Below are 26806 nucleotides of genomic sequence, written 5' to 3' on the forward strand. Positions count from 1 at the left end.
GTGATAACGTTTCTCCACTGTAGAACCAGTCAGAGATTAGGAGCAAAAAGACCAGTTCTCACCTCCACCTCTGAGGTGACCTCCTCCCACTGTTCCGAACTCGTGGTCTCCTTCCTGAGAGCAGGCTCCTCTGTACGAAGTACACGACTGTCCGGCTTCACTTTACGCAGCCTCGCTTCGGCAGATGCGATGAGCTGGGGATAGAAGCCTTCTTCACCTGACCTGCAAATTCACCAAAAAAGCGTAATTTTTGTTGTATTTATACCACCGGCCATCATAAGCCAAAACTGTAATGCAAAAAAATAGAAGAAATTAATTTGAATATAATAGAGGGAAACATTCCACGTGGGAAAAATATATCTAAAAACAAAGATGCTGTAACTTACCAAACGAAAGCATTGGTATATTGATAGAGACAATAACAACCACAAACACACACACAAATTTCAAGCTTTCGCAACCCACGGTTGCTTCATCCTAAACCGCTAGTTTGTATTTGTCTTCAATGTCCTTTGTTCGCAATGTGTGGTTAGTGCCATGCATGTTCGAAGAGAACAGTGAAATGGACGACCCGAGTGTGTGTACAGAAGTGCAGCCAGAAGAAGATACTTCAGAGGTAGAGGAGTTGAACAAACAATTGAGAGACGAAATCACTAATGCCCTCAAATACGACGAAAAGTTACTTCGTAAATTAAATCTGCTAACAAATACATAACCCAGCACAATTTCTGCTAATTAAATTGCAATTGGCAATGAGATAGGATGTCCTCTTTCTTGCGGACAAATCGACATAATATAAAGCTATTTACTTTGCAGTATATGGGAGTAGACGGAGATGGCGATTAACCTCATTATGTAATCAAAACCAATCAAACAGGCTGTCAGTATCAATCAACAAACAATAGATCCCTCTCAGAGAAAGGGGCGAGAACCCTTCTCGAGCAGAGAGAAGATTTTAACAAGGTAAGTCATTCGTATACAGCACAGTACACTAACTGCATCAGGAAAGATAACCCTGTACATTTTTTTATGTATGCAGGAACCGTTGGGAAAATTTGGCCCTAATGTTCAGGAAAGAGTGGATGAATTAATCCCCAAATTTAGAAATGCAATTGTATCCAGCATGAAACCAGGGAAGTTCACGAAACTGGTGTATGAAGACTTTTTAAAATCTATGATTCTTCTGCACGTGGGACAGGAAAAATTTCTATATATCATAGATACAGGGGAGACCAAAATGTCAGTATAAACTTTAAAACTGAATAAATCACGAAATAATGTAGATAGAGGGGTACAAATTGACACACATGCTTGGAATGATAAGGGGTTTTATTAGAACCAAAAAATACAAAATTTCAAAAAATGTCCGACAGATGCCGCCTTCATCTGATCAGAATAGCAATAATTAGCATAACAAAGTAAGACAAAGCAAAGATGATGTTCTTTACAGGAAATGCTCAATATGTCCACTATCATTCTTCAACAATAGCTGTAGTCGAGGAACAATGTTGTGAACGGCACTGTAAAGCATGTCCGGAGTTACGGTGAGGCACTGGCGTCGGATGTTGTCTTTCAGCATCCCTAGAGATGTCAGTCGATCACGATACACTTACGACTTCAGGTAACCCCAAAGCCAATAATCTCACGGACTGAGGTCTGGGGACCTGGGAGACCAAGCATGACGAAAGTGGTGGCTTAGCACACGATCATCACCAAACAACGCGCGCAAGAGATCTTTCACGCATCTAGCAATATGGGGTGGAGCGCCATCCTGCATAAACATCGTACGTTCCAGCAGGTGTTTATCAGCCAGGCTGGGGATGATGCTATTCTGTAACATATCGGTATACCTCTCACCCGTCATGGTAGCAGTTACAAAACCAGAATCATGCATTTCCTCGAAGAAAAAAAGGCCCGATAACAGTAGATGTGGTAAATCCAACCGATACCGTGACTTTCTCATCATGCAATGGAGTTTCTACGACAGTTCTAGGGTTTTCGACAGCCCAAATTCCGTAGTTGTAGGCATTGACAGACCCTCAGAGCATGAAATGAGCTTCGTCAGTCCACAACACGTTACTCAACCAATCGCCATCTTCCACCATATTTTTAAACAACCACACCACAAATGCCCTCCGCTTCACTAAATCGCCAGGTAACAGTTCATGATGCTGATGGATTTTGTACAGATAGCATCAGAGGGTACGCCTAAGTCCCAACCAAACAGTAGTGTATGGAATGCCAGTGTGGCGTGCGACTGCATGAGTGCTGACTTCCCCGTGCATAGACGAACCAGCTACAGTCTCCATTTCTTCCTGAACTGTCTCAGCAGCATTACGCCTTGTGCTCAGTTGGCCACTATGGGGTCTATCGTCTAAACAACCCGTGGCTTCAAACTTTGAAATCATTCTCGCCACAGCTGCATTTGTCAACAGACCTTTACCTGTTCGAATCCCCTTCCTATGGCGATAGGATCGTAACGCGGAACTAGCACATTCCCCATTCTGATAATACAGCTTCACTAAAAGCGCCTTTTCAGGTAACGTCAACATGCTGCGACTGCTGGTGCATCTGATTCTCTCTCCAATTACAGCTCCTTTTATACACGATTGTCATGCACAGTCACTGACGTTTTGCTGTTGAGTGCCATCTGTCGGACATTTTGTGAATTCCCCCCCCCCCCCTAATAAAACCCCATGTCATTCCAAGCATGTGTGTCAATTTTTACCTCTCTATCTACATTATCCCACGGTTTATTAAGTTTTCAAATTTATACTGACTTTTTGATCACCCGGTACAATCACCATCTTTATGGATGAGAGGAATGTGCACCTGCACTGTAAAAGTTATCCCACCAAAGTGTACTCCACTTTGCCAGCCTAGTGACATTTTTACCGACAGGTTAAAATTTTCACAAAGAAAATTCAGAATACTCCCCATTTGTTGAAGACCAATAGAGGAATCGCGTCTAGGGGCGATTCCATAAAACTACACTCAATTTTGCATCGATTCAGGGCATCTGCTTTTTCAACTATGATCAAATATGCATGGTTCACATCAAAGTTAATGGATGAAAGAGAAATCTTTTTGAACGTAAATGAACAATGTTTTTTGGTATCACTCTAAAAACTCTGTGCATCTGCAAGACAGTAGCTTTATGAAATGTGCTAGGTGTTGTGAAACATTGTGTTTCAGTTGCTTTTATGACAAATATCATCCAGATTTCTGTTGTGGAACAGTGAGCGATGCAGGCGATAGCGAGTAAGATTTTGTAATAATGACGTGAAAATTAAATTACTATGTCAAAACTGAATATTGCTTAATAATTTCACACATTGTACATACAGTGTTTGTTGATATTCTGTAAAATAAAATGGAAAAATTTTGGACTTTTCTGATTTAAAAAAAGCAAAAACACAGAAAGGACCCAAATATGGTACCTCCAGCTTGGTATTACAGAGCACACTGAACTTCAAAATCAATTTTCTCGAAAACCAAAGCCTGTCACTAAAAAAGCGGATAGCCTCAATCTCAGGGCATGTCCCTCTACAACATATCCGAGACCCATCAAAATCAGTTGTTTAGACTTCTGATGGTCCCCTTGTTAGACAAAATTTCTAGTCTGTGTGATGAATGGCAGCTAGCTCAATGTGGTAAAATATAACTTAATGCACATTGATACAAAGAACAAACCTGTGATGTTCGGTTAAAATATTAGTAGTGTTCTGCCTGACACAATCAAGTCATTTAAATAACTGGGTGTAATGTTGCAAACCAATATGAAATGGAACAAAAGCACATGAGAACTGTGGTAGGGAAGGAGAATGGACTACTTCGTTTATTGGAAGAATTTTAGGAAAGTATTGTTCACCTGCAAAGAAGACCGTATACTGAATGCTGGTCGAGTGTTTAGGACCCGCACCAGGTCAGATTAAAGGAAAACACTGAAGCAATTCAGAGCAGGCTGCTATATTTGTTATCGGTAGGATCGAACAAAACCTGAGTGTTACAGAGGTGCTTCGTGAACTCAAATGGGAATTACTGGAGGGAAGGCTAAGTTCTTTTCAAGAAACACTATCAAGAAACTCTAGCGAACATGCATTTGAAGCTGACTGCTGAACGATTCTACTGCCTGCAACATACATTCCTCCTAAGGACCACGAAGATAAGATTCGAGAAATTAGAGCTCATACAGAGGCATACAAACAGTCATTTTTTGATTGCTCTATTTGCGAGCCGAACAGGAAAGAAAATAACTAGTAATGGTACAGGATACCCTCCGCCAAGTGCCGTATGGTGGCTTGTGGAGGGTACCTACATCTGGCTGCCACCCATATCTACATGACTACTTTGGAATTCACAATTAAATGCTTGGCACAGGTCCAAGATATTTCTCAGCCATTCCAGACTAACGGCAAATGGGAAAAACGAGACCTTAACTCTTCCTGGGAAAGCTCTCTTATTACAATGCACATTTCTGCATACAGAGGTGGCAGTCTGCAAAATATTTTCACATTCAGACAAGAAAGAAAAAGCGCTCTCTCTAGCTGCAACTGCTGGAGATAGCAGTCATGTGAGTGTTGAGCTGTGCTTGCTTGTGTGTGTGTGTGTGTGTGTGGTTTTTTTTCCCTCCTCCTCCTCTGAAGAAGCCTACGGCTGGAAGCTAAATGTGTAACAGTCTTCTTGTTGCATCTGTCTGCAATTCAACATGTCATCTTTACAATGAATAGCAATCTATCCTTTTCACAATATTATTGATACACCAAACTGGACTATCCGTTGTTCAATTACTTTACAATGAGTCAATACATTAAGTACAGGGTGTACATAAAGTCTGGGAACACTTTCAATTATTTATTGCACAAGAACCAAACACTGTACAGATATTATACATATGTCATTTTGAAGAGAAACCCTGAAAGCTTTTTTCATGTTAACTGCCACAGCGTAGTTTGGTAATTTGGTGATAGTCAGCGCTAGTCGCAAACATACCGAGTTCAGGTACACAGCAAGCCTTCTGTGTGTTGAAGTTCGACAAAAACAAGTGTGCTACAGCTTTTCATCGGACGTTTAGAACCAAGTACGGTAAGAAGCCACCAACAAGGAAGGCCATTAACTACTGGCACAACAAATTTGTTACGACGGGTTGTTTGTGCCCGCCAAAGAGAAGCGAATGTCCCAGTGTATGGCAAGAATTTGATTACCATATTGACGTGAGTGAAGTGAATGTGGAGCACGTAGGAGACACATTCATATGGAGTCCAAAGAAATCGGTGTGCCGTGCATCCTGTGGGCTTGAAATGGCTCCAATGACAGTGTGTGACAGAAGCTGTCTATGAAACCATTCAAATTGGAGCTAGTGCAGGAGCTCAATGACGACAACAAAGACAAGCGTTTTGAGTTTTGTTCACAGTTGCAACAACTGAATGAGGATGTGGGTGGCATTGTTGATGACTTAATTTTTAATGACAAAGCCACTTTTCACACTAATGGGAAAGTGAACAGGCATATTTGTCAAATATGGAGTACAAAGCATCCACACGCATGCACTGAATTGGAGTGTGATTCCACAAAGGTAAACGTTTCTTGTGCCTTGTCACACTGAAAACTGATGGGCCATTCTTCTTCGCCGAGAGCACTGTCACCGGATATTCCTATTTGGACATGTTGCTACAATGGCTGATGCCTCAAATCAATCAGACTCTCTGTTCATCTTTCAGCAGGATGGGGCTCCAACCCATTTTCATCGAGAAGTTCGTAGGTACCTAAGACGAAGCTGCCGCATCGGTAGATTGGCCGTGCTACAGAAGAGGACAGCTGTTTCATGGAATGGCCTCCCCAATCACCAGGTCTCACTCTGTGTGACTTTTTCTGTGGGGACACATTAAAGATCTGCTCTATGTACCGCCTCTAGCATGTGATGTAGCAGAACTCTGGGAGAGAATACGGGAAGCGACTTCCGCAGTCGACGATGCCATGCTGGGACGGGTAGGGCAAGAATTTGATTACCGTACTGACATCTGCTGCGTTGCTCATGGTTCACATATTGAATGTTTGTAAAAAGAAACTTTCAGAGTTTCTCTTCAAAATGCAATATGTATGAGATCTGTACAATGTTTAGTTCTTCTGCAATAAAGAACTGAACGTGTTCTCGGACTTTATGTATAACTTGTATTTGACTTAAAGCAAGTAAGGGAGGAAAAAAGTTTCAAATTATGCTTACAGTTTATTGAAAGCCACATAATGCCCTCATTATGAAACACTGGTAATTAGCACTATGTGAAGCAAAAGCCAGTTCTTCACGTGTTAAATGTTTATCACTTCATACCTCCTGAACTGTGTGTCAAACAATGATATAATTTTGCATGTACATTCAATGGTATGTGTGTATGTTATCTGCAAAATGTGTCAGAAATATAGTTGGTGGTATAGAAGTAATAAATTAAAATATCACATCTCATGCAGAAGTTTGACTACAAGAACAGTGAAAATGTAGTAACCAATAAAATGTTTTCATGTCATCATTTTTTTTATGTGAGAGTGAGAAAAAGTTTTGTAAAGGTTTGAAATTATGTGTAAACTTTGCCAGAAGTGACCAAGTGCTCTCTTTCTCAAATACTGGGTGAATAAACTCTGGAGATTAGTGTGCCGTCATTAAAGCTGTCAAAAAAAAACCACACACACACACACACACACACACACACACACACACACACACAGAGAGAGAGAGAGAGAGAGAGAGAGAGAGAGAGAGAGAGAGAGAGAGAGAGAGAGAGATTCTAACTGCAACACTTATAGTGTTGATCTTTTAATATCAGATTATATCTTTTAACAAGTAGATTCTGACAGCATTTTATACTTTTGAAAGTGGTCAGTAGCCATGCAAAAAAAAATGAAAAGCAAATTTCTGCTGCTGCTGGACACTGTTTGATAATAGTAACCACTACCATGCCCCAGGTACCAAGACAGTCGTTTGGTGATACAGATTACCTACCACTTTTCGCAGATATCTTGTCTAAATCATTTTGCAAGTTGCTCATTTTGGAAGCTGTTCGAAAACAGTAGCCAGTAACATGCTCTGGGTTCCAGGATAGTCGTTTAGAAATATATGAAAATGGCTCTGAGCACTATGGGACTTAACATCTATGGTCATCAGTCCCCCTAGAACTTAGAACTACTTAAACCTAACTAACCCAAGGACATCACACAACACCCAGCCATCACGAGGCAGAGAAAATCCCTGACCCCGCCGGGAATCGAACCCGGGAACCCGGGCGTGGGAAGCGAGAACGCTACCGCACGACCACGAGCTGTGGGCTAGAAATATATGATTATCACTTTTTGCAGATATCTTTCCTAAATCATTTTGCAGTTCCTTATATGTCTCTTAACAATGCCACCTCACTCAGTCCTCATTAAAGGAACCATTCCAGCATTCACCCACTGTAATTTAGGGAATCCCAATCTCAACAGCCAGACATATGTTTTAGCTCTACTTTTGTTGACTGTAAATCCAGTATTTTAACCAGCATGCTACAACACTTGATAATTAACTACAAACACTGCACATACAGAATAACCATTAACCACTTTCATAAGAAAAATTAGCATCTGCTATTATCAGAGAGTTGGGTTTGAATCCTGAATTACCACAAAGATCACAAATTTTTGCTCTGTAACAGTAACTCAAAATAAAATACAAGTAGTGTAGGGTGTCAGAACATGAAACTGGAAAAGGAATACTGAAGTATAACATACAAATCAAGGATTGGAGTAGAGTAAAAAAAAAAAAAATTCTTACGAATTGGCAAAAAAAGTTTACTGTAACCACACTCCATTCGCCTTAGACTGCAGTCGTGTGTGAGCGTTGCGTTTGAGTGTGTGTGTAGCAGAGTGCCTATGGCACTCAAGTTGGGCCCTTACTAAAGAAAGGCAATACGGGTGTACTGGAAATTAAAGAACAGTCTCACTGCTGCCAGCATTCTCAGAAACAATCGAATCAATAATCATGAAAGATAAGACTACTGAATTACACAAAAAAGTACAAAACTTTTACAAAGTTCGATTTCCAAAATGGAAGAAGTACATCATCGGCCATCACAGAGTTAACAAAAGTGGTACAAGAGGCCACTGACAATGATTACAACGCTGCGACCAGATTCTTAGACTTGACTAATGCTTTTGACACTGTTGATCATGTAATACTATTGAACAAGTTAAAGGCATTAGGAGCAAAAGAATAGCAAATGAGTGGTTCCAATCTTATTTGGAAAAGAGAATGCAAAAGATAGAGATAGTTAATGTGTATGCTGCTGACAAATTTTTAGTACAATAATTGTCAGACAAGACACACACAAACATAGGTTTACCCTGAGGTAAGGTACTGGGCCCAGTTCTGTTCTTAATAAATATCAATAACTTTCAAGACAGTATAACACACGGAGAAAAAGTTGTTAGTATAACACACGGAGAAAAAGTTGTTAGTATAACACACGGAGAAAAAGTTGTTCTTCCTGGCGATGGTAACATCTTAGTCACTGATGTAACACAGGAATGCCTATAAGAGAATGCAAATGAACCCCTCAATAATGTAATTGGGCAGTATGTAATAAATTCACACTGAACACAAAGAAATAAAAAGCAACACATGCTTCAGCATAAAGAGGGAAAACAACTTCTGTCACATTAAGCATAGCTGAGGATAACGCATAGTTGTGTAACAAAGTTTTTAGATTTAGCTAATGTTTATAGACAGTTAACATGGAAGGAATACACAAAGATACTGGCAAAAAGAATGTCATCAACATACTATGCTCTAAATGTACGTTCACAGGATGCATCTCTCTTCACGCATGCACAAAAATTAGTGGAAAGAACACAAATATGCACGGGCAAACTTGAGTCCACACACTGCCTCACTGCACAAGCAGTCTGCTATGAACCCCCTACTTTGCTTGCGAGTTTGTGATGTGTTAATTACGATGAAAAGGCAACAAATAAAAAAATTACACAAAGTCATCTGTGGGTAAAGAAGTATCTACATAAGAGAGGTACGAGAAATGCAAAGTAACAGCAAAGAATGGTTCGCAAATTTCAGGAGGAGGTCAAAGTGAGATTTCCTGCTAAGAAAACTGCAGTGAAAAGGCTGGCTATAACATTTCATTAGCTGGTAACTGGTGACTTCTACACTAGTTTGAAATACTTATTTCGCATTTCACAACAAAGCATTTCAGTGATTACTCTGGAATCTGAAAAATAGCTAAGAGAGGTTCTTAGCTCTTGTGGAAGGTCAATTAATTTTCAATGCATCTTGGTACTTTATTTTACAAAAGAATTGTTTACACAAATTTTATCATGAAAGCTAATATGTAGATTAACATCCTTGGGCTTGACAAAACTGAGAATGTCACAGACACCATAACTCACTAGAATGTAGTTTGTGTTTTCCAATGTGTTGCTCTGCAATGGTTCCTCTTTCACTATTTCCCTTACACTTTCATTCCTCATCCTACCTTTCATTGTTACTCCTATCCTACTTCTGCAGAATTTCATTTCACGCACCTGTAATTTCTTTACATCTCTTTTCTTCATTACCCATGTTCCAGAAGCACAGGGCAAGTATTGGGATGCAGTGACTTCTATATAGAACTTCCTTGCTTTTTGTGAGATGTCTTTGTTCCAAAGCGGACTCTGCCTGTCTGCTACATTCACTGATATCCCTCTCATTTCTTCCATTTTCCTCAGTCACACTTTCCAATTACTTGCACTTTCTACCTTCCTCAATCGTTCACCTCCAATATTTATTCCACTAGTCAGTCTAGATTTCTTTCTGCGAGCGGTGTTCAATATGCAACACAATACTTTTTTTTCTACTTTTCCTTCTTAAAGCAGATCGGTTTTATTCAGGAGCCCAATAAATCATTATTCTCCTCTCTTTGGTTACAAAACTATTTTTCAACATAATTTCATTCACTGCAACAGCCTTACCCTTACTGGGAGGGCCTTTATGCCCAAATGGTACCACTGTACTGGTCAACATTGGAGGCGACGTCATGCTGCGTCAAACTCCTCATCATACACATACTGCTTCCCCTGAGATCATCCTTCATTGAGCCAAACAATGAAAGTCTGACAGAGCCAGATGCAAGCTGTAGGGTGGATACAGAAGAACAGTTCTAGAAGCTCATCTCGAGTGCACAAACTTGTGAGAGACCTCGCACTGTCGTAGAGAAGTAGCTCGTTTGCACTTTTGTGACAATGAACACAATGAAAGAGTATTTGCACATTCCAAAATTGCAGAAGTCACAGCTGTGTACAGTCCGCCGACACACAGGAGATTGGACAGATCTGCGCAATACTGCTGCAATGTTGATAAATTCCTCACCTAACAGCTCACCATGCTTTTTTTCACTGCCAGGTCTCTGCAGACATTCTGCAGGCACCTATGAATATCAGCGATGCTGCTGTTTTATGCCAAAGGAAACAATGGCAGCTCTCTGATTGGAACATACCTTGTTACAGATGCCATTTTGAAGGCTACTATATTGTTGCCACCTATCTGACTTACATGCAAATATAAGGGCTGAAGAGGGAGTATTCCAGATGTCCCACAACAAAATCTGCATTTTTTCAGCTTAAATTGGCCACAAAAAAAGTGTGTTCCATTACTTATTGAAAGCCTCTCTAGTTGTAACCAGGATCTCTCACATTAGTTTACATTATATTTCCTTCTTTACTGCGTATCAGCACACACAAATGCCATAGTGTCATTGGAAACAGTGAAGTAGCGATTAGGCAATTATTTGTGAAGCTTGCAACAGAAGCATCAAGACTTGTCCTGAAAGTAAATGACGAGAAAACAAAATACATGATAGTTCAAAGATGTAGAGATCAATGGGATAACCAATCACATCTAATAGTTGGTGAACAGAAATTCGAGTGTGTTAAACAGCTCAAATTTCTGAGATCAGTGACAGATGAACAAAATCAGAGAAAGATAGAAATAAAAGTGTGACTGCAAAATGCTAACCGAGCCTATTATGCAATACAAAATCTCTTGGGGTCCAAACTGCTGACTAGGAAAACTAAAAGTTATATAATACAATCATCAGACCAGTTCTAATCTATGGGGCAGAAACTTGGAGCCTAATGAAAACAGAACACCACCATTTACAAGTATTTTAGAATAAAGTCTGTAGAAAAATCTTTGGTCCATATTATGACAATGAATCACAATGCTGGGAGAGAAGACACTACATAGAAATCCACAAGATACCACAACAACCAATGATAGTAAACTTAATAAATGCTGGATGACTGCAAGGAGTAATTGGCGCAATGACACTGATTGCATATGTGAAAGATTGGGAGTAAATATCTGGCACAAGGCAGCACAAGACAGGAGCATCTGGAGGAATCATGTGAGATCGGCACGGGAGCTTCGAGTTACACGTTACACATTTGGCTGGGTGTTGACGAGACAGTTGAGTGAGGGTAAAACAGTGACACTGGTAGCAACGCATCGGGTTTGAAATGTACGGTCAGACTGTGATAACTTCATAGAATGCTTTGACCTTGGATGGATGCACCACTCTATCAAAGATGAGAAAAAGAGTGCATGTGGGCACTAAGGAGGAATCTACCTTTTCCATCATCCGATGGATCGCAATGACACCCTGATCGGAGAGATCTGTTCGGATTCCTGCCTCGATCAGACCATTGAGCAGCCTCGTGTAATAACACCACAGGTAGACTTCAGAGTTCTGTGGGCCTTAACACGAGCAGGGTAGCTGTGTAAAAGTGAAGTGGCAAGCAGTTGTGCTTGAGAATGACAAGTAGTCTCCAAAAGCAAAGTGCCATTGTGTAGGTGAGGTCAGGATTTCACAGGGACAACAACTGAATAAGAAACAGATTTACCATTGCAAAGGACTGACCATCTTCAGTACATGAAAAACAAGGAGCTGCGGTGCAGCTGGGAGGGCCTCTGAATTGGGAGGTTCATTCCGTTTACATTTGTTAGACATGAACTGCAAAAAATAACGACTGGCTCATTGCGATAAAATCGCCCACGATTGCCAGCATCTCCGATGGCACTCCTTAAGGGTCTTGAGTCATACTTACAGTGGCAGAACATTAACAACTACCAAATTTGATAAATTCAGGTTGATAGATGACTACTGCAATCTAATCATAATGGCTGTGTCTAGGTTACATGAAATATGGCACTTGAAAATAGCGCACACGTATCACTGGAGAGTCTACTAAATTAAAGCTACTATAAGATGTCAAACTTGGAGATACAAATGGAAATGAAGAGTCAATGTTAAATAAAGTCATACAAAACGCAATATTAAATGCGACACAAGCAAGAAACCAAATCATATTGCTAAATATTCTTATACAAAGTGTGAAAAAAAAGGTGGACTCTCATCAAAAAATAATCGCAAAGGAAATGTAGCTAGAAAACTCAGTATCATGAAAGAGATGTGGTATTTAGGTTACCGTGCCTCGACTTGGTTAACTAATGGTAAAAGGAAACTTCGTAATATCGAGTCATGTAATAGCTCTGTGATCAACACGGGATGCGAGGGCTTAGTACCAGGGACTTCTGGAAGTGTTGATCTGACCTCGTGTACTGGTGATAAAACAGTGTAAGCAGAAGCATGGAATTTCTTTCATATCCCAAACATAGCTGTAAATTTGCTCTCAGTAAAACTGTGAGCAAAGGGTGTAAGCGTAGAGGATTTTTGAAGTTTTGGTTTGAAGAGACTCCAATGAATGTCTTCTTGGATTTAAAATTTCTGTACTCTCAGCACCGAATATGAATGAATAAATGTTACAGATTATAATGTTTGACATAACATGAATAATCATTAAGTAAGGTTTCTAGTGTGATAATTATTTATCTAGGTAAAATATGAGATTAAGTTTCTGGGTGTGTTTCATAATTTATGTTTGAAGTGTCCATTGGCCTTCGTACAGTGTTGTAGACACAACAATAAATGCTCTGACATCACCACAAGTGCAGCAGACACTAGTGCCATACATCATTCTATGAAATACCTCAAGCAGGGGCCTGCCTTGGAAAAATGTTAACAATAATAAACAAAAAAAATGTTTTTGGCAAGGAGATAAAGTGGGTCATATGAAAACCTGTCAGCTGAAAAGGTCTATGTACTTAAATATGGCAATATACCTGTTTGTCATATGAAAGTCCTCAGTTACTCATTGTAGCAAACTTTAGTAACACCAGAATGTCTACATTTGGAAGATTACAAGTGCCCAAGTGTCTTGCAGGACCAGAACACACACAATTTCCTCCGGCTGGAGCCTCACATGTGGTGACCCTACAATTAGATACAAATCTGGATGGAAAGATATTTTTGTTGAAATTTAGGGTACAAGATGAGGATAATAAATGTTGTTGTTGTTGTGGTCTTCAGTCCTGAGACTGGTTTGATGCAGCTCTCCATGCTACTCTATCCTGTGCAAGCTTTTTCATCTCCCAGTACCTACTGCAACCTACATCCTTCTGAATCTGCTTAGTGTATTCATCTCTTGGTCTCCCTCTACGATTTTTACCCTCCACGCTGCCCTCCAATACTAAATTGGTGATCCCTTGATGCCTCAGAACATGTCCTAATAAATAATAAATAAGAAAGGTAAATTCATATCTAATGCAGGCTGGTACAGTCGTGAATAGAAGTAACTGCCAAAGTGTCACCTAAGAATGGCATCTACTGCCTGAACACGAGTGAAATGAAAATGCTGTGACACAAAAGGCAGCAGATTCCTATGAAACTACAGTCGAGGATGTACGAGGGGTGTTTGAAAAGTCCATGCAAAAATAAAAACTACTTACGTGATTGGGGAAAACCTTTTTTTTATTTTTCGACATAGTCTCCTTTTAGACTTACACACTTTGTCCAATGCTGTTCTAATTTGTTGATCCCTTCTGAATAATAGGAATAGTCCAAGTCTGCAAAACAGCTGTTAGTTGCTGCAATCACCACCTCACCTCATTTGAATAAGATCTTTGTCCCTCCAGTCATTTCTTCAAATTGGGGGACAAATAGTAGTCAGAGGGAGCCAAGACTGGAGAATGGAGGGGGATGTGAAACGAGTTGGAATTTTATTTCCATTAATTTTGCGACCACAACTGCTGAGGTGTGTGCTGGTGCATTGTCGTGATGGAAAAGGAATTTTTTGCAGTCTAATCGCCGGCATTTTTCTTCCAGCTCTGTTTTCAAATGGTCCAATAATGATGAATAACATGCACCTGTAATAATTTTATCCTTTCCAGATAGTTGATGAGGATTATCCCTTGCGAATCCCGACAGACAGTTGCCATAACCTTTGTGGCCGAAGGACTGGTCTCCACCTTTTTTGGTGCAGATTCTCCCTTGGTAACCCATTGTTTAGATTGTTGTTTGGTCTCAGGATTATAGTAATGTATCCATGTTTCATCCACAGTGACAAAACGATGCTTTAAGTCCTGCGGATACTTCCTGAACAGCTGCAAACCATCCTTGCAACACTTCACCCAATTCCGTTTTTGGTCAAGCGTGAGCAATCGTGGAACCCATCTTGCGGATAGCTTTCTCATGTCCAAATGTTTATGCAAAATATTATGTACCTGTTCATGTTACAGCACTAGCAATCTCATGCACCTTAAGTCTTCTGTCATCCATCACCATATCATGGATTTTACCAATGATTTCTGGAGTCTTAACCTCCACAGGGCATCCAGAACATTCAGCATCACTTATGCCCATATGGCCATTCCAGAAATTTTGAAACCACTCAAATTGTTACAATCGTAGGTGCAGAGTCACCGTAATGTCTATCAAGCTTCTCTTTACTCTTCTAGGCATTTTGTCTTTCATAAAGTAATGTTTAATCACCACCTGAAATTCTTCTTCGCCCATTTTTTGACAATCACTCGACTTCCATGCCAAACACAAAGAAATTGAGCAATATGGCTGAAACTTGGTGTGCGTTCTTTCCAAAGATGCAACTAACTAAACATGACCTCGATACGCACCGATGGTGCCATGTCTTTGACTTTGCATGGACTTTTCAAACACCCCTCATATGAACTGGGAAAATATACTGAAGATAGTGCAGGTTTCAAAATGATTAAATGAGGACATTGTGATGAGTTGTGCATCAAGGAAAAATAGTCACAGCTTCCATTCAAAACTAGCAAAGGGTATTCTAAAAACATCTTGGACTTAGTGCATCTAGATTTGTGTGGGCTAATGGAGACAGCATCTATTAGTGGAGAGCTTTACTTTCTCTCATTTTTCAAGGTGCAAGTTCGTCTATGTTTTGAAGCAAATATCTGAGGTTACACAGACATTAGAAACTTTGAACTCACAGTGGAAAAGCAGACGGGCAAAAATATTGAGAAGTTGCAGTCTTACAATAGAGAAGAACATGTCAACAATGAATTAAAAAGATCTCCAACTTGGGAAGGTATCGACAATCAGCTTACAAAACAATACAATCCACGGCCCGAGGTGTAACAGTTCGTTTTGGCTTCAAATTATGTGCTACACCTTACCCTTTCAATCTGACAAATGACACCAGCGACTTTTAAAAATGAATTTTTTTTTTAATGTTTTAGGTATGTGTGTACAGAATTTTTGTTTTGTTTGTACGTGCAATGTGTGCTGTGGTGAATGTAGTATATCTGCGAAACGGGGCAGGAGGCAGGGATATGTCGGCATGTTACAGCACTTCCTGCAGCAAGTCATTATTCCATGACGGTTACTTCCCTCCTACGAGCTACTCTCTGACACAGAATCCCCAGGGACTTGGAGACTTGACTGTTGAAATCTCTAGGCAGTTAAGTCAGTCGGTTGGTTGACAGTAAGGACATACAAGGGATGCTGCACAAGGCAATTGTTTTATAACTTTGAGTGTAACCAACTGTAAAAATGCAATGTACTCATTGTAATGGAAACCATTCAGCAACAGCTGGCTTCTTAAATCACTTTTGAGGCTGATGCAGGCATTGCAATGCAAAAAAAGGAGACCGAAGGCAAAATAACTAGGCCACAGTATTTCTGCAACTGCTTCCAGGAGCAAGAAGGTAAAATTTGTAATCAACGGGGTTTGTAAAATATACACATAAACAGACCATTACAGATGCATGATATACTGCAAGTGAAATGGTGTTGCTGAGAGAGCTAATCAAACATTGGCCGAAAAAGCCCATACCACGAAGTTCAATGCCAACACATCTGTGGAGTATTATTTCTCCACCCCATATAAAATGTCACACGCATTTTGGTATAAGAGTAAGCCTCCTTTATCACACCAGATTAATTCTGTTTGCAGTGCAATGGTTCACATTTCTCCACAATCCCACTGCAAGAAGTGGGATAAGAAGTCACAGAAGTCGACATCTGTAGGCTACTGCCAGGCAACCAAAGGCTATTCATTCGTTGATAGAAAGACTTGCCAGAAATTTGTCAGCAGCAATCTAAATTTCTTGGTGGAGGAGAACTTTCTAACTCAAGATCACCAATGTCTCAGGATTTAAATGAGAAGCAGTGCTTCATTACATCAATACTTCACACACTGAAGAAGAAATTCAATTAGTCAGCAATAATTAACTGTTTTATAGCTTTGACAGTGATCCAATGAAAACTGAAGCTCAAGACAAGGAACAAGGGAATTAAAACATGGATCCTATAGTTCAACTAGGGATTAAACATCAAAGGTCAGGAAGTTAACCAAAACCCAAGGAATGTCCTGACATTTTACTTACTACTTGCAAGAAAACTGATATCAAACAGGCTTTGGAAGGGATAAATAACAGAGAATGGAAAAAAGCAATAAGGAAAATTCTCATCTCTGTTTTTTAATGGCACATTCAAACAGGTAGAGCTATCCAGCGGACCAAACCTCTCAAGACAAAGTGGGTGCCAAAGGTCAAGCCTGGAACAAGCAGTATGCCCGAAACATTTACTGATACTTGCATGTTGCGTGGATCACTTGAACAATTCTTTTATCAAAATGATGTGGAACAAGTCGGTCTACAGGCTATGTATACACGATTAGTGTTAACATTAATGAACACATTATTATTTTAGTCCTACACAAGCAACTACACTTTTTTTTACTAACTACCAGTTTTTAAATCAAAATTTGTCCATCAAATAGAAAGAGTTGTCGAGGAGAAATGATTTTAAATTACATTCAGAACTTGCTTTGCTACCTACCTGTCAGACATTTTATGTTTTTGGGCAAGTGATCAAAAATTTTTGTTGCTGTATATTGAATTCCTCTCTTAGCCACTGGCAGCTTTTATAAGGGGTAATAAAGGTCACTTTTCCCTCTAGAGCTCTAGGCATAAACAACACTGCTCTCAAATTGTGGTGGATTATTTATGACAAATTTCATTAGCGCATACACGTATTGTGAGGACGCAGTACCTTGAAGAGTACGTACATAAGGTGAAAACCACATATTATTCTTACTGCTCACTTTTGTGCAATCAACACTTTCTTTATAAGTGATGAGTTACCCCAGAGAATGATTCGGTAAGACTGAATGGAAATTTGCAAAAATGTCTCTAGGCTGATATGTTTGTTTCCAAGATCAGCAATTATTTGAAGAGCAAAAGTAGCTGAACATTATCAATTGAGAAGCTCAGTAATTTTCTTCTTCCAGTTCAAATTTTCATCAATATGTACATCCAAAAACTTGGGGCACTGTACACTGGCTACTGACTCCTGCTTGTATGCTACATCAATTATTGGTATAACTATTTGTTGTGCAGAACTGAAAGTAGAGAGTTTGGGGAGAGTCCATTTTCAGGGAACCACTCAATAATTCCTTGGAGAATATCAATCACCATCTCTTTTGTAGCCTTGCTCTAATGGTATTTCCTATAACAGTAGTATCGTCTGCAAAAAGTACCAACTTTGCTCGTTGAATTAAGTGGAAGGTCATATGCATTCATACGAAATAGAAGTGGACCCAAAATCAAACCCTTTGGGACTCCTTTGGGTCATTCTAGTCAAAGGGACTGAATTTAAAAAGTGTCCCCACTCTACCATCTCCAAATCTAATGAAATTTGGTGTGAAAGGTTCTATATGGTCTTTTATGGTTGCATACCAGATTTCAGTCCACTATCTTCAGTGGTATGTTACTAGCATTTGTAGACAGAGAGAAAGCTTTTGACAAAGTTGATTGGAACTCTTTCAAATTCTGAAGGTGGCAGGGATAAAATATGGGAAGCAAAAGGTTATTTACAATTTGTACCGAAAGCAGATGGCAGTTATAAGAGTCGAGGGACAAGAGAAGCAGTGGTTGGGAAGGGAGTGAGACAGGGTTGTAGCCTATCCCTGATGTTATTCAATCTGTATATTGAGCAAGCAATAAAGGAAACAAAAGAAAAGTTCGGAGTAGGTATTAAAATCCATGGAGAAGAAATAAAAACTGTGAGGTTCGACAATGACATTGTAATTCTGTCAGAGACAGCAAAGGACTTGGAAGAGCAGTTGAACGGAATTGACAGTGTCTTGAAAGGAGGGTATAAGATGAACATCAACAAAAGCAAAACGAGGATAATGGAATGTTGTAGAATTAAGTCGGGTGATGTTGAGGGAATTAGATTAGGAAATGAGACACAAAGTAGTAAAGGAGTTTTGTTATTTGGGGAGCAAAATAAGTGACGATGGCCGAAGTAGAGAGGATATAAAATGTAGACTGGCAATGGCAACGAAAGCGTTTCTGAAGAAGAAAAATTTGTTAACATCGAGTATAGATTTAAGTGTTAGGAAGTCTTTCCTAAGTATTTGTATGGAGTGTAGCCATGTATGGAAGTGAAACGTGGACGATAAATAGCTTAGACAAGAAGAGAATAGAAGCTTTCAAAATGTGGTGCTACAGAAGAATGCTGAAGATTAGATGGGTAGATCACATAACTAATGAGGAGGTATTGAATAGAATTGGGGAGAAGAGGAGCTTGTGGCACAATTTGACTAGAAGAAGGGATCGGTTGGTAGGACATGGTCTGAGACATCGAGGGATCACCAATTTAGTATTGGAGGGCAGCGTGGAGGATAAAAATCGTAGAGGGAGACCAAGAGATGAATACACTAAGCAGATTCAGAAGGATGTAGGTTGCAGTAGGTACTTGGAGATTAAGAAGCTTGCACACGATAGAGTAGCGTGGAGAGCTGCATCAAACCAGTCTCAGGACTGAAGACAACAACAACAACAACATCTTCAGTGGTTGAATTTTTGGGGGCTTTCAGAGAGAGCCTACTCACCTTTGTATCACATACGAAAGTGCGAATCTGCCAAGTTTGCTAGACTTTTTTTAGAAGTTCTAGAAAACATTTGGTCATTTGCTGTAATATACATAGACACCATGCCAAAAATTAGGGATAGATACAAGCCTCTAAAGTGGCTAAAACATTCATTGCGCAATTCTGGGAGCCAAGGTGTGACTGACCAGTGCTACTTTTCATACGAACCAGTCACACCAAAGCTTCAAAGGGTTGTTCCTACGTATGATGTCTATATGAGGATCAAATTTAATTAACATTGGATGCCTAGACAAAAAGATATGCATCTGCAAAGTTAGCCAAAATTTTCTAAGTGCAAATTTTAGGGCATTTTTGAGCGGCAGTATCTCAACTGTGTCTTGTTAAATCCTTTTTTTCTTGCCGCAGCTGGAAAGAGCATGCTTTAAGCTTTCAAAGCTACATTGTTTAATTTCTAGATCTTTCATATTGTTGAGTAAGAATACCTATCAAAAGTAGGAAAAATGGACGATTAAGCAATACAAAAAATTAATACAATTTGAAATTGTAAATCATAAAATGTGTAATTGTACTGTTTTTAATAGTATAAGATTTGACTGTGGGGACTGTAACTATGCTAATAGGAAGTGTTTTTACATTATTTTACAGTGTAGAATGTAGATACAATAAAACCTCCAAAAATGCTCTTCAAATTATAAAATCCAAGAGATCATAATGGAACGCTATGTTGCTTTAGACCGTTTTAACCCTACAATGCGTGGTGGTGCAGATACGCATTATCATTCAGTTTCCATCGGCATTATAAAGCAGTAGTAGTTTGCGAAGCCTCTCAGCAGTGATACATTGCTGAATCAGCACTTACAGTTGTTGCTTTCATTATTGGCAGTTTTCACAGTGTCAGTCTTCTGTGCGGCGTGATCTTTGACATTGACATTGGATAATCGTAGTGTTGAGCACTCAATATCTGAATAAACAATAATCATTGTTGTAGCTGCAGGTAAGCACTAAAACAATATGTTTGATACACCAATTTGTATATTTTATATACAAACAAGACTGAATCTGCTGTGCTTCAAACCAGCATTCATAAGCTTTCAAAATTGCTTGTTATAGATTAATAAACTATTGTATAAAATAAACCAAGAAACCCTTGCATCCTGCTACTTTGGTGGATCAGATGGAGCTGACTGTCATAAGACATCAACATTCTATTATGGTAGAAGTCGACTACAATCAGTTAAAGAAATGTCATCAGTGGACAAGGAGCTTATACAATAAGTAGGGCTTGATTTTACTGAAAATGTCCAAATTTATTCATGCCATAATGCCTTGTTGATGACAAAATTCAAATTCCTGCAAAAGACTTCATAAAGACCTGGTAAAGAAAAACATGTAATCGAGAAGCCTTCAACATCCGTAACCTTTGCAGGGTCTAATATGGTTGCAGTTACTGGCTAATGAAGTTTTTATACCTGGTCAGAAAATTTGTACCAAATGAAGACATGAAGTGGCCCAAAAAGAATCATCCCACCAGGATAAGCAAGAATCACCATCCACTGAAGACATGGATGTTGTTGATGCTTGCTTGACTGCTAATACTTCATTATCATCATTTGGAGTGTCACAATTAGAGGTTCAATGCATCAGCAAAAGGAATTCAATGGGATATATAAAGCGCAAAGTTCTGAAAGCCCAAGGCAGCATTAATAAGGTAATTTCCATAGCTGCTGGTGTGAGCCAAGTAGATATTGCTCAAATACAAATGGAAGAGTGCCAAAAATGTAAAGATATGGACATCTTAATCGAAGAATGTGAGATTAAGCTTCAGACTTCAAGCAATTGCAGTAAAGATCAAATTTTGACCCTGCCCCAAATAGCTGAACTATTAAAAAAAACGCGAAAGAATTTTCTGTTTCAATCAAAATGGTGAAGTAGGCTAGGGAACTAAAGATGGAAGATGGGATTTTGGTAACACCTGCAAACCGAAAAGGGAAAAAACTCAATATGAAGTAAAACAAAATTTTCTCACTTTTTTTTGAAGATGTTGAGTTTTCTCGTTTATGTCCACACAAAAAGGATTGTGTTGCAGTAAGAATAAATGGGGAAAACAAACGCCTGCTGCTCCTTTGTAACATGTAAGAAATGTTCATTGCTTATTTAAGCAATACGGAAATCAACTGAGCTTCTCAAAATTTTGTGAGCTCAGCCCAAAATGGTGTATTACAGTTGGTGCTTCTGGATTACATTCAGTATACGTATGTGCAATTCATCAAATTGTCAAATTAATGTTGGCTTCAGTAACATCCATCCATGATGAAATACGGAAATCTACTGAGCTTCTCAAAATTTTGTGAGCTCAACCCGAAATGGTGTATAACAGTTGGTGCTTCTGGATTACATTCAGTATATGTATGTGCAATTCATCAAATTGTCAAATTAATGTTGGCTTCAGTAACATCCATCCATGATGACTGCAAGAATTTCATGAAAAAATCTGTATGCAGTTTGGAATCAAAAGATTGTATGCTGCAACATTGTGAGGAATTTCCAATAAAAATGCAACTAGAGGCTTTTCTTGAAGATGCTTTTAAAGACTGTGACCTTGAAGAAACAATGGAATACAAGCAATGGGTCCATACTGACAGACACACATCAGAAACTTGTCAGAACTGTTGAAGATTTCATGGATGCACTGATTCTGAAAATTATGGGTTTAAGAAGCCATCACTTTGTGTCAAAACACCACAGAAATCTTGCAAAAAATTAATTATAGTGATGGATTTTGCTGAGAATTATTCATTATTTGTCCAAGATGCTGTGCAAGGATTTCACTGGAAGAGTAGTGGGGCCACATTACATCGATTTGTTGTCATTTTGGGTGCAATGAATGTCAGAGTATTAGCATTTGTATGATCAGCAACTGTGTCATGATACCACTGCTTTTCATGCCTCTCAAATAAAGTTAATAGCATATTTACAGACAAATATTGAGAATTGATATGATAATTAAATAGACACCCTAGCTGCAAGCAGGCGTTGATACACTTCATTGGGGACATGTTGAAAATGTGTGCCCCGACCGGGACTCGAACCTGGGATCTCCTGCTTACATGGCAGACGCTCTATCCATCTGAGCCACCGCGGGCACAGAGGATAGTGCGTCTGCAGGGACTTATCCCTTGCACGCTCCCCGTGAGATCCACATTCCCAACATGTCCACAACACTACATTCGTAGTGTGCCTAATAGATGTTTGCCCATCATACTCATTACTCGTGGCAGATTAATCTACTAAGTCCCGTACGAGTTCGGGGAATGTGGATCTCACGGGGAGCATGCAAGGGATAAGTCCCTGCAGACGCACTATCCTCTGTGCCCGCGGTGGCTCAGATGGATAGAGCGTCTGCCATGTAAGCAGGAGATCCCGGGTTCGAGTCCCGGTCGGGGCACACATTTTCAACATGTCCCCAATGAAGTGTATCAACGCCTGCTTGCAGCTAGGGTGTCTATTTAATTATCATTTCATTTCTAGCAAAGCTGCATGGTCATCCACGGTAACTGTTCTTTCGGGAACAAATACTACCGTCATATATAGTTAAAAATATTGAGAACATTAAGAACATTTATTACTTTAGTGATGGTTCAGCTGCTCCGTATAAGAATTTCAAAAATTTCATCGATTTATGTCTGCACAGAAAGGATTTTGGCATCACTGCTGAATGGAATTTCTTCAGAACAAGCCACAGCAAATAATCTTGTTTTGGCATTGGGGGAGCAGCAAAAAGACTAGCAGCCCTTGCTAGTCTGCAGAGGCCCTTAGATAACCAAATATTGATTCCATATAATTTGTTCAAATTCTGTGATGACAGTATTCCAGGCATAAAGTTTTTATGTAGCAAAAGAAGAAATTGAAAAAATTCAGACTGATCAAGAAACAAGGTTTGCCATGGGACATACAATATCTGTAACAAGGGGAAAAAAATCAATTTAAGCCAATTATTTGGAATGAGCTCAGAGTAAGCAGGGTTTCCAATGATGCTACAGCATTCACAGTTAATACCTTTGAAGCAGATGAAAAATTCCAGCAATTTCAATTTTAAGTTTTCAAGCAGGATAATATGTTGCATCTATGTATGGCAATTTTTGGTGTGTTGAAAATTTGTGTGAAGTTTCATGAACAACAAGATGTCATCAGCTTTATGCGCCCACACAGTTCTGCTTGTTCCTTCCACTCGCCAACTGCTAAAGACACCTGCTGGATTCCTGAGCAACATATTTCCATGGCTTCAGAACCACCACCACCACCACCACCACCACCACGACAATAACAGTTATCCACAATCTGTCATTGATAAAATTGTAGAACTGTTTAACCAAAAACGGAACTGATTCCTCAGTATTTTTGTTTTGCAAATTTGGTGTGTTTTGTATTATACTTGTTTTTATGGCATATGTTAAACGTTTGAAACTGATTTATATACTGGAATAAAAAGAATTATGGGACTTAATGAGCAAAATATTTCATTTTTCAATCTTCTTGAAGTGCCAAAATAATAACTTTTGGAGTGTATTCTTACTCATCAAAATACAAGATCCAGAAATTAAACAATATAGCTTTGACAACTTAAAGCATGCTCTTACCAGCTGTGTCAAGAAATAAAAAGGATTGAACAAGCTACAGCTGAGGTATTGCTCCCCAAAAATACCCTAAAATTTGCATGTACAAAATTTTAGCCAAATTTGCAGATGCATATCTTTTCATTTGATCCATATATAGACATCACAGATAGGAATAAACCTCTGAAGTTTGGGTGTGACTGGTTCATATGAACGGTAGCATAGCAGTAGTCGGTCACACCTTGGCTCTCAGAATAGCGCGACAAATTTTTTTTGCCACTTTGGAGGCTTGTATCTGTATTTAGGTGTGGCTAAATCCCAAATTTTTGCCATGGTGTGAGTCAAAATAGAATTGTGTCTATGTATACTAAAGCAAATGACTAAATATTTTCTAGAACTTCTAAAAAACCTTGGCAAACTTTGGAGATTTGTACCTTCATACCACTCTTTAAAAACCCCTAAAAATTCAACCACTGAAGATATAGGACTGACATTTGGTATATAACCATCTAAGACCATATACAAGCTTCACATCAAATTTCATAAGATTTTGAGATGGTCGAGTGGGGACCCCTGGTCCTCTTGATGTGGAATGACCCCTTCACAACATTTAGCATCCTCAGTAGAGCAACCCTTTTAGAACATAAATTGTGTAACAGGAAATTCTCAAGTCGAGGGCTGTGGTAATCATCCAAAAATCTGTCTCTGAACAACACATTCATTTATTTCTATTTGTGATTATGAGGCTTTGCCACAGAAGATAACCGATTTATTATGTATGGCTCGAAATTAAACAAATTAATATCTATCACTAAAATATGAAATCATTGTTCAAAGACGATGACTTCCATCCCATTCTTCAGTTGACCTTTAATTTAAGTCTGTTCTTTATATAGATACTGACTGATGCAGTGTCAAAGTTAGGATACTTGATGAATTTCATATGAGATTAGCAAGATCCTGCAGAAAACTGTTTAACAACCAAGCATACTAAACAGCCACATTAAGTCTTAGCAAAATTTAACATTAACAACCAGTCACAATTAGAAAAAAATAAAATGAATTGATAAATATACCACTATGAATAAAATTAAACAGACCACACTACATAAAATTCTGAGACACTCGACCACAGGAGGGATCAAATTATACAATGACAAAAACATATGTCCATTTCTCCAGCGAAGTAAAAATTATGTAGCGCCTGCCCCCACCCCCACAGCCCTCTTCCTTTCGTCACTTGAAGTGTGATTTATGTACATCATATTCATAATACTTTGTGTCTCATTTAAAACAGCATGGCTGGATTTACCTCACATTTTATTTCTAAAGAGTATAAAATGTATTCATTTTGGTGTAAAGAATTTACTCATTGCCTCTGGTGTGTACAGTGCTAGTGAAAAATATAAAACATCAGGTTTGAGAGGGCAAATTGCATTATTATTATTACTATTATTATTATTATTATTATTATTATTATTATTGTTACTACTACTAAGCTTATAAAACTATATGGTAAGTCTGCAGAAGACCGAATGTGAGGATCATTCAGAGTAATTGAGAGGCACTGTATAAAAAATTTGCATTATTGCCTGAGAGTCGCTTTGGTAGATTATAACCTGCTAAAGACAGCTATCTAAGCTCCAGCCCCAGTTCAGCATGGTGCTCAATGGTGCAGACTAAGCCTTGTTGGGGAAATTTCATCGTTCAAAATTTGATTTCCAAATCTTGTTACAGCCGAGGAGTTATTGTCGTGAATTTCGTGAAATTACTAGTTGCTATTAATCAAGCGTGAGCAATAACAGTACAGTTTGCATCTACCAAAGAAAATTGTGCAGTTCAAAGTGAGGATGGTATTAAAATTGCACCCTGTGCAATTTCTTTCGGGAAAAACACCCGAACTAATATAGTGGTTTCTATAAGTGAATAAAGCGTTGTCGTTTGTCCATTGACAAATACTTAATTACTCTTTCTCACTCTACACCCAAACCTTCATTCTCCGAAACCCGCAAACCATACAGAAAGCTACATGTTATGGCGCTCTACGATACGTATTGAACTGCGTCATTTTTTACTACATAAATAATTAAAGTTTTGTCGTAATCCTTTACTTCCGTAAAAAGAGACAAAGAAACAATGCGTCCCACACAAACACTGAAATTATTTTACTTTTCTATGGCTTTATCAGTGTTATATTCAAGTAATTCTAGGACTTGTATTCTGAAATCAAATGGTGAAGGCTAGTGAGTATTTGTTAATAAGTTGTTGCACAAACTGTCATAAACTGAAAAACGTGCTGTATTTGACAAAAATGGGGCAGTTTTTCTCTCTCACCTTAATATCTTCACTATCTTTTCTAGCTCTTTCTCATCATTACACTTCTCCACATACTCGAAGTTTAGATGCTCAACAGGAATATCGTATTTCTCTAGCAATGTTTGTTTTTTCGAATTTCTAACCTCTCCCTCCTCATCCATTCTGAGTCGTGAACAATAACAGTTCACCTAGCCTTGAAAAATTGACAAGTTCACGCACGCCAGCGAACACCGCGACGCAAAACTCCAACGATTCAGACAACACATGCGACAGCAGAACACCCAAGAATATTCTTGGCAAATCAACATATATAATCTCTGGAAATCGTAGTTCAAGTAATCAGACTGGAGGCACACAGAAACCAATGGGAAACAACTTTTTGTATTTCAGTATCACATTCTTGTTCGTATATAAGCGTCATAAATATTCGATCTTTGTTGGAGTCCGTATCCCTCCCAATGTGTTCAACCTTCCAAGTTCGTTATCTTCCAGTGAGCTGCAGTAACCATAGCAACCAGCAGCTGTCATAATTTCCATGGCAACGATGATGCTGTCATAAGTTCCTGCGTCCACGCTGGCGCTAAAAA

General features: G+C 39.0%; 1 protein-coding gene and 1 non-coding gene across 2 annotated transcripts in view; one reads left to right on the forward strand and one right to left on the reverse strand.

Moving 5' to 3' along the window:
* The window catches only part of LOC126428159 (uncharacterized), a 140206-nt gene extending 113711 nt beyond the window's left edge, over nucleotides 1–26495 (reverse strand). Inside the window, exons 1-2 of the mRNA XM_050090069.1 lie at nucleotides 26238–26495; nucleotides 63–222 (exon numbers count right to left, since the gene is read on the reverse strand). Coding sequence (XP_049946026.1) covers nucleotides 63–222; nucleotides 26238–26380 — 303 coding nt within the window. The 5' untranslated portion in view covers nucleotides 26381–26495. The remainder of the gene's footprint in view (nucleotides 1–62; nucleotides 223–26237) is intronic.
* Nucleotides 22661–22735, forward strand: Trnat-ugu (transfer RNA threonine (anticodon UGU)). Its single transcript has one exon. It is a non-coding gene; the product is annotated as a tRNA-Thr (tRNA).
* Nucleotides 26496–26806: the final 311 nt, after the last annotated feature.

The sequence above is a fragment of the Schistocerca serialis genome, chromosome 12, assembly GCF_023864345.2.
Source record: "Schistocerca serialis cubense isolate TAMUIC-IGC-003099 chromosome 12, iqSchSeri2.2, whole genome shotgun sequence".
Lineage (NCBI taxonomy): Eukaryota > Metazoa > Arthropoda > Insecta > Orthoptera > Acrididae > Schistocerca > Schistocerca serialis.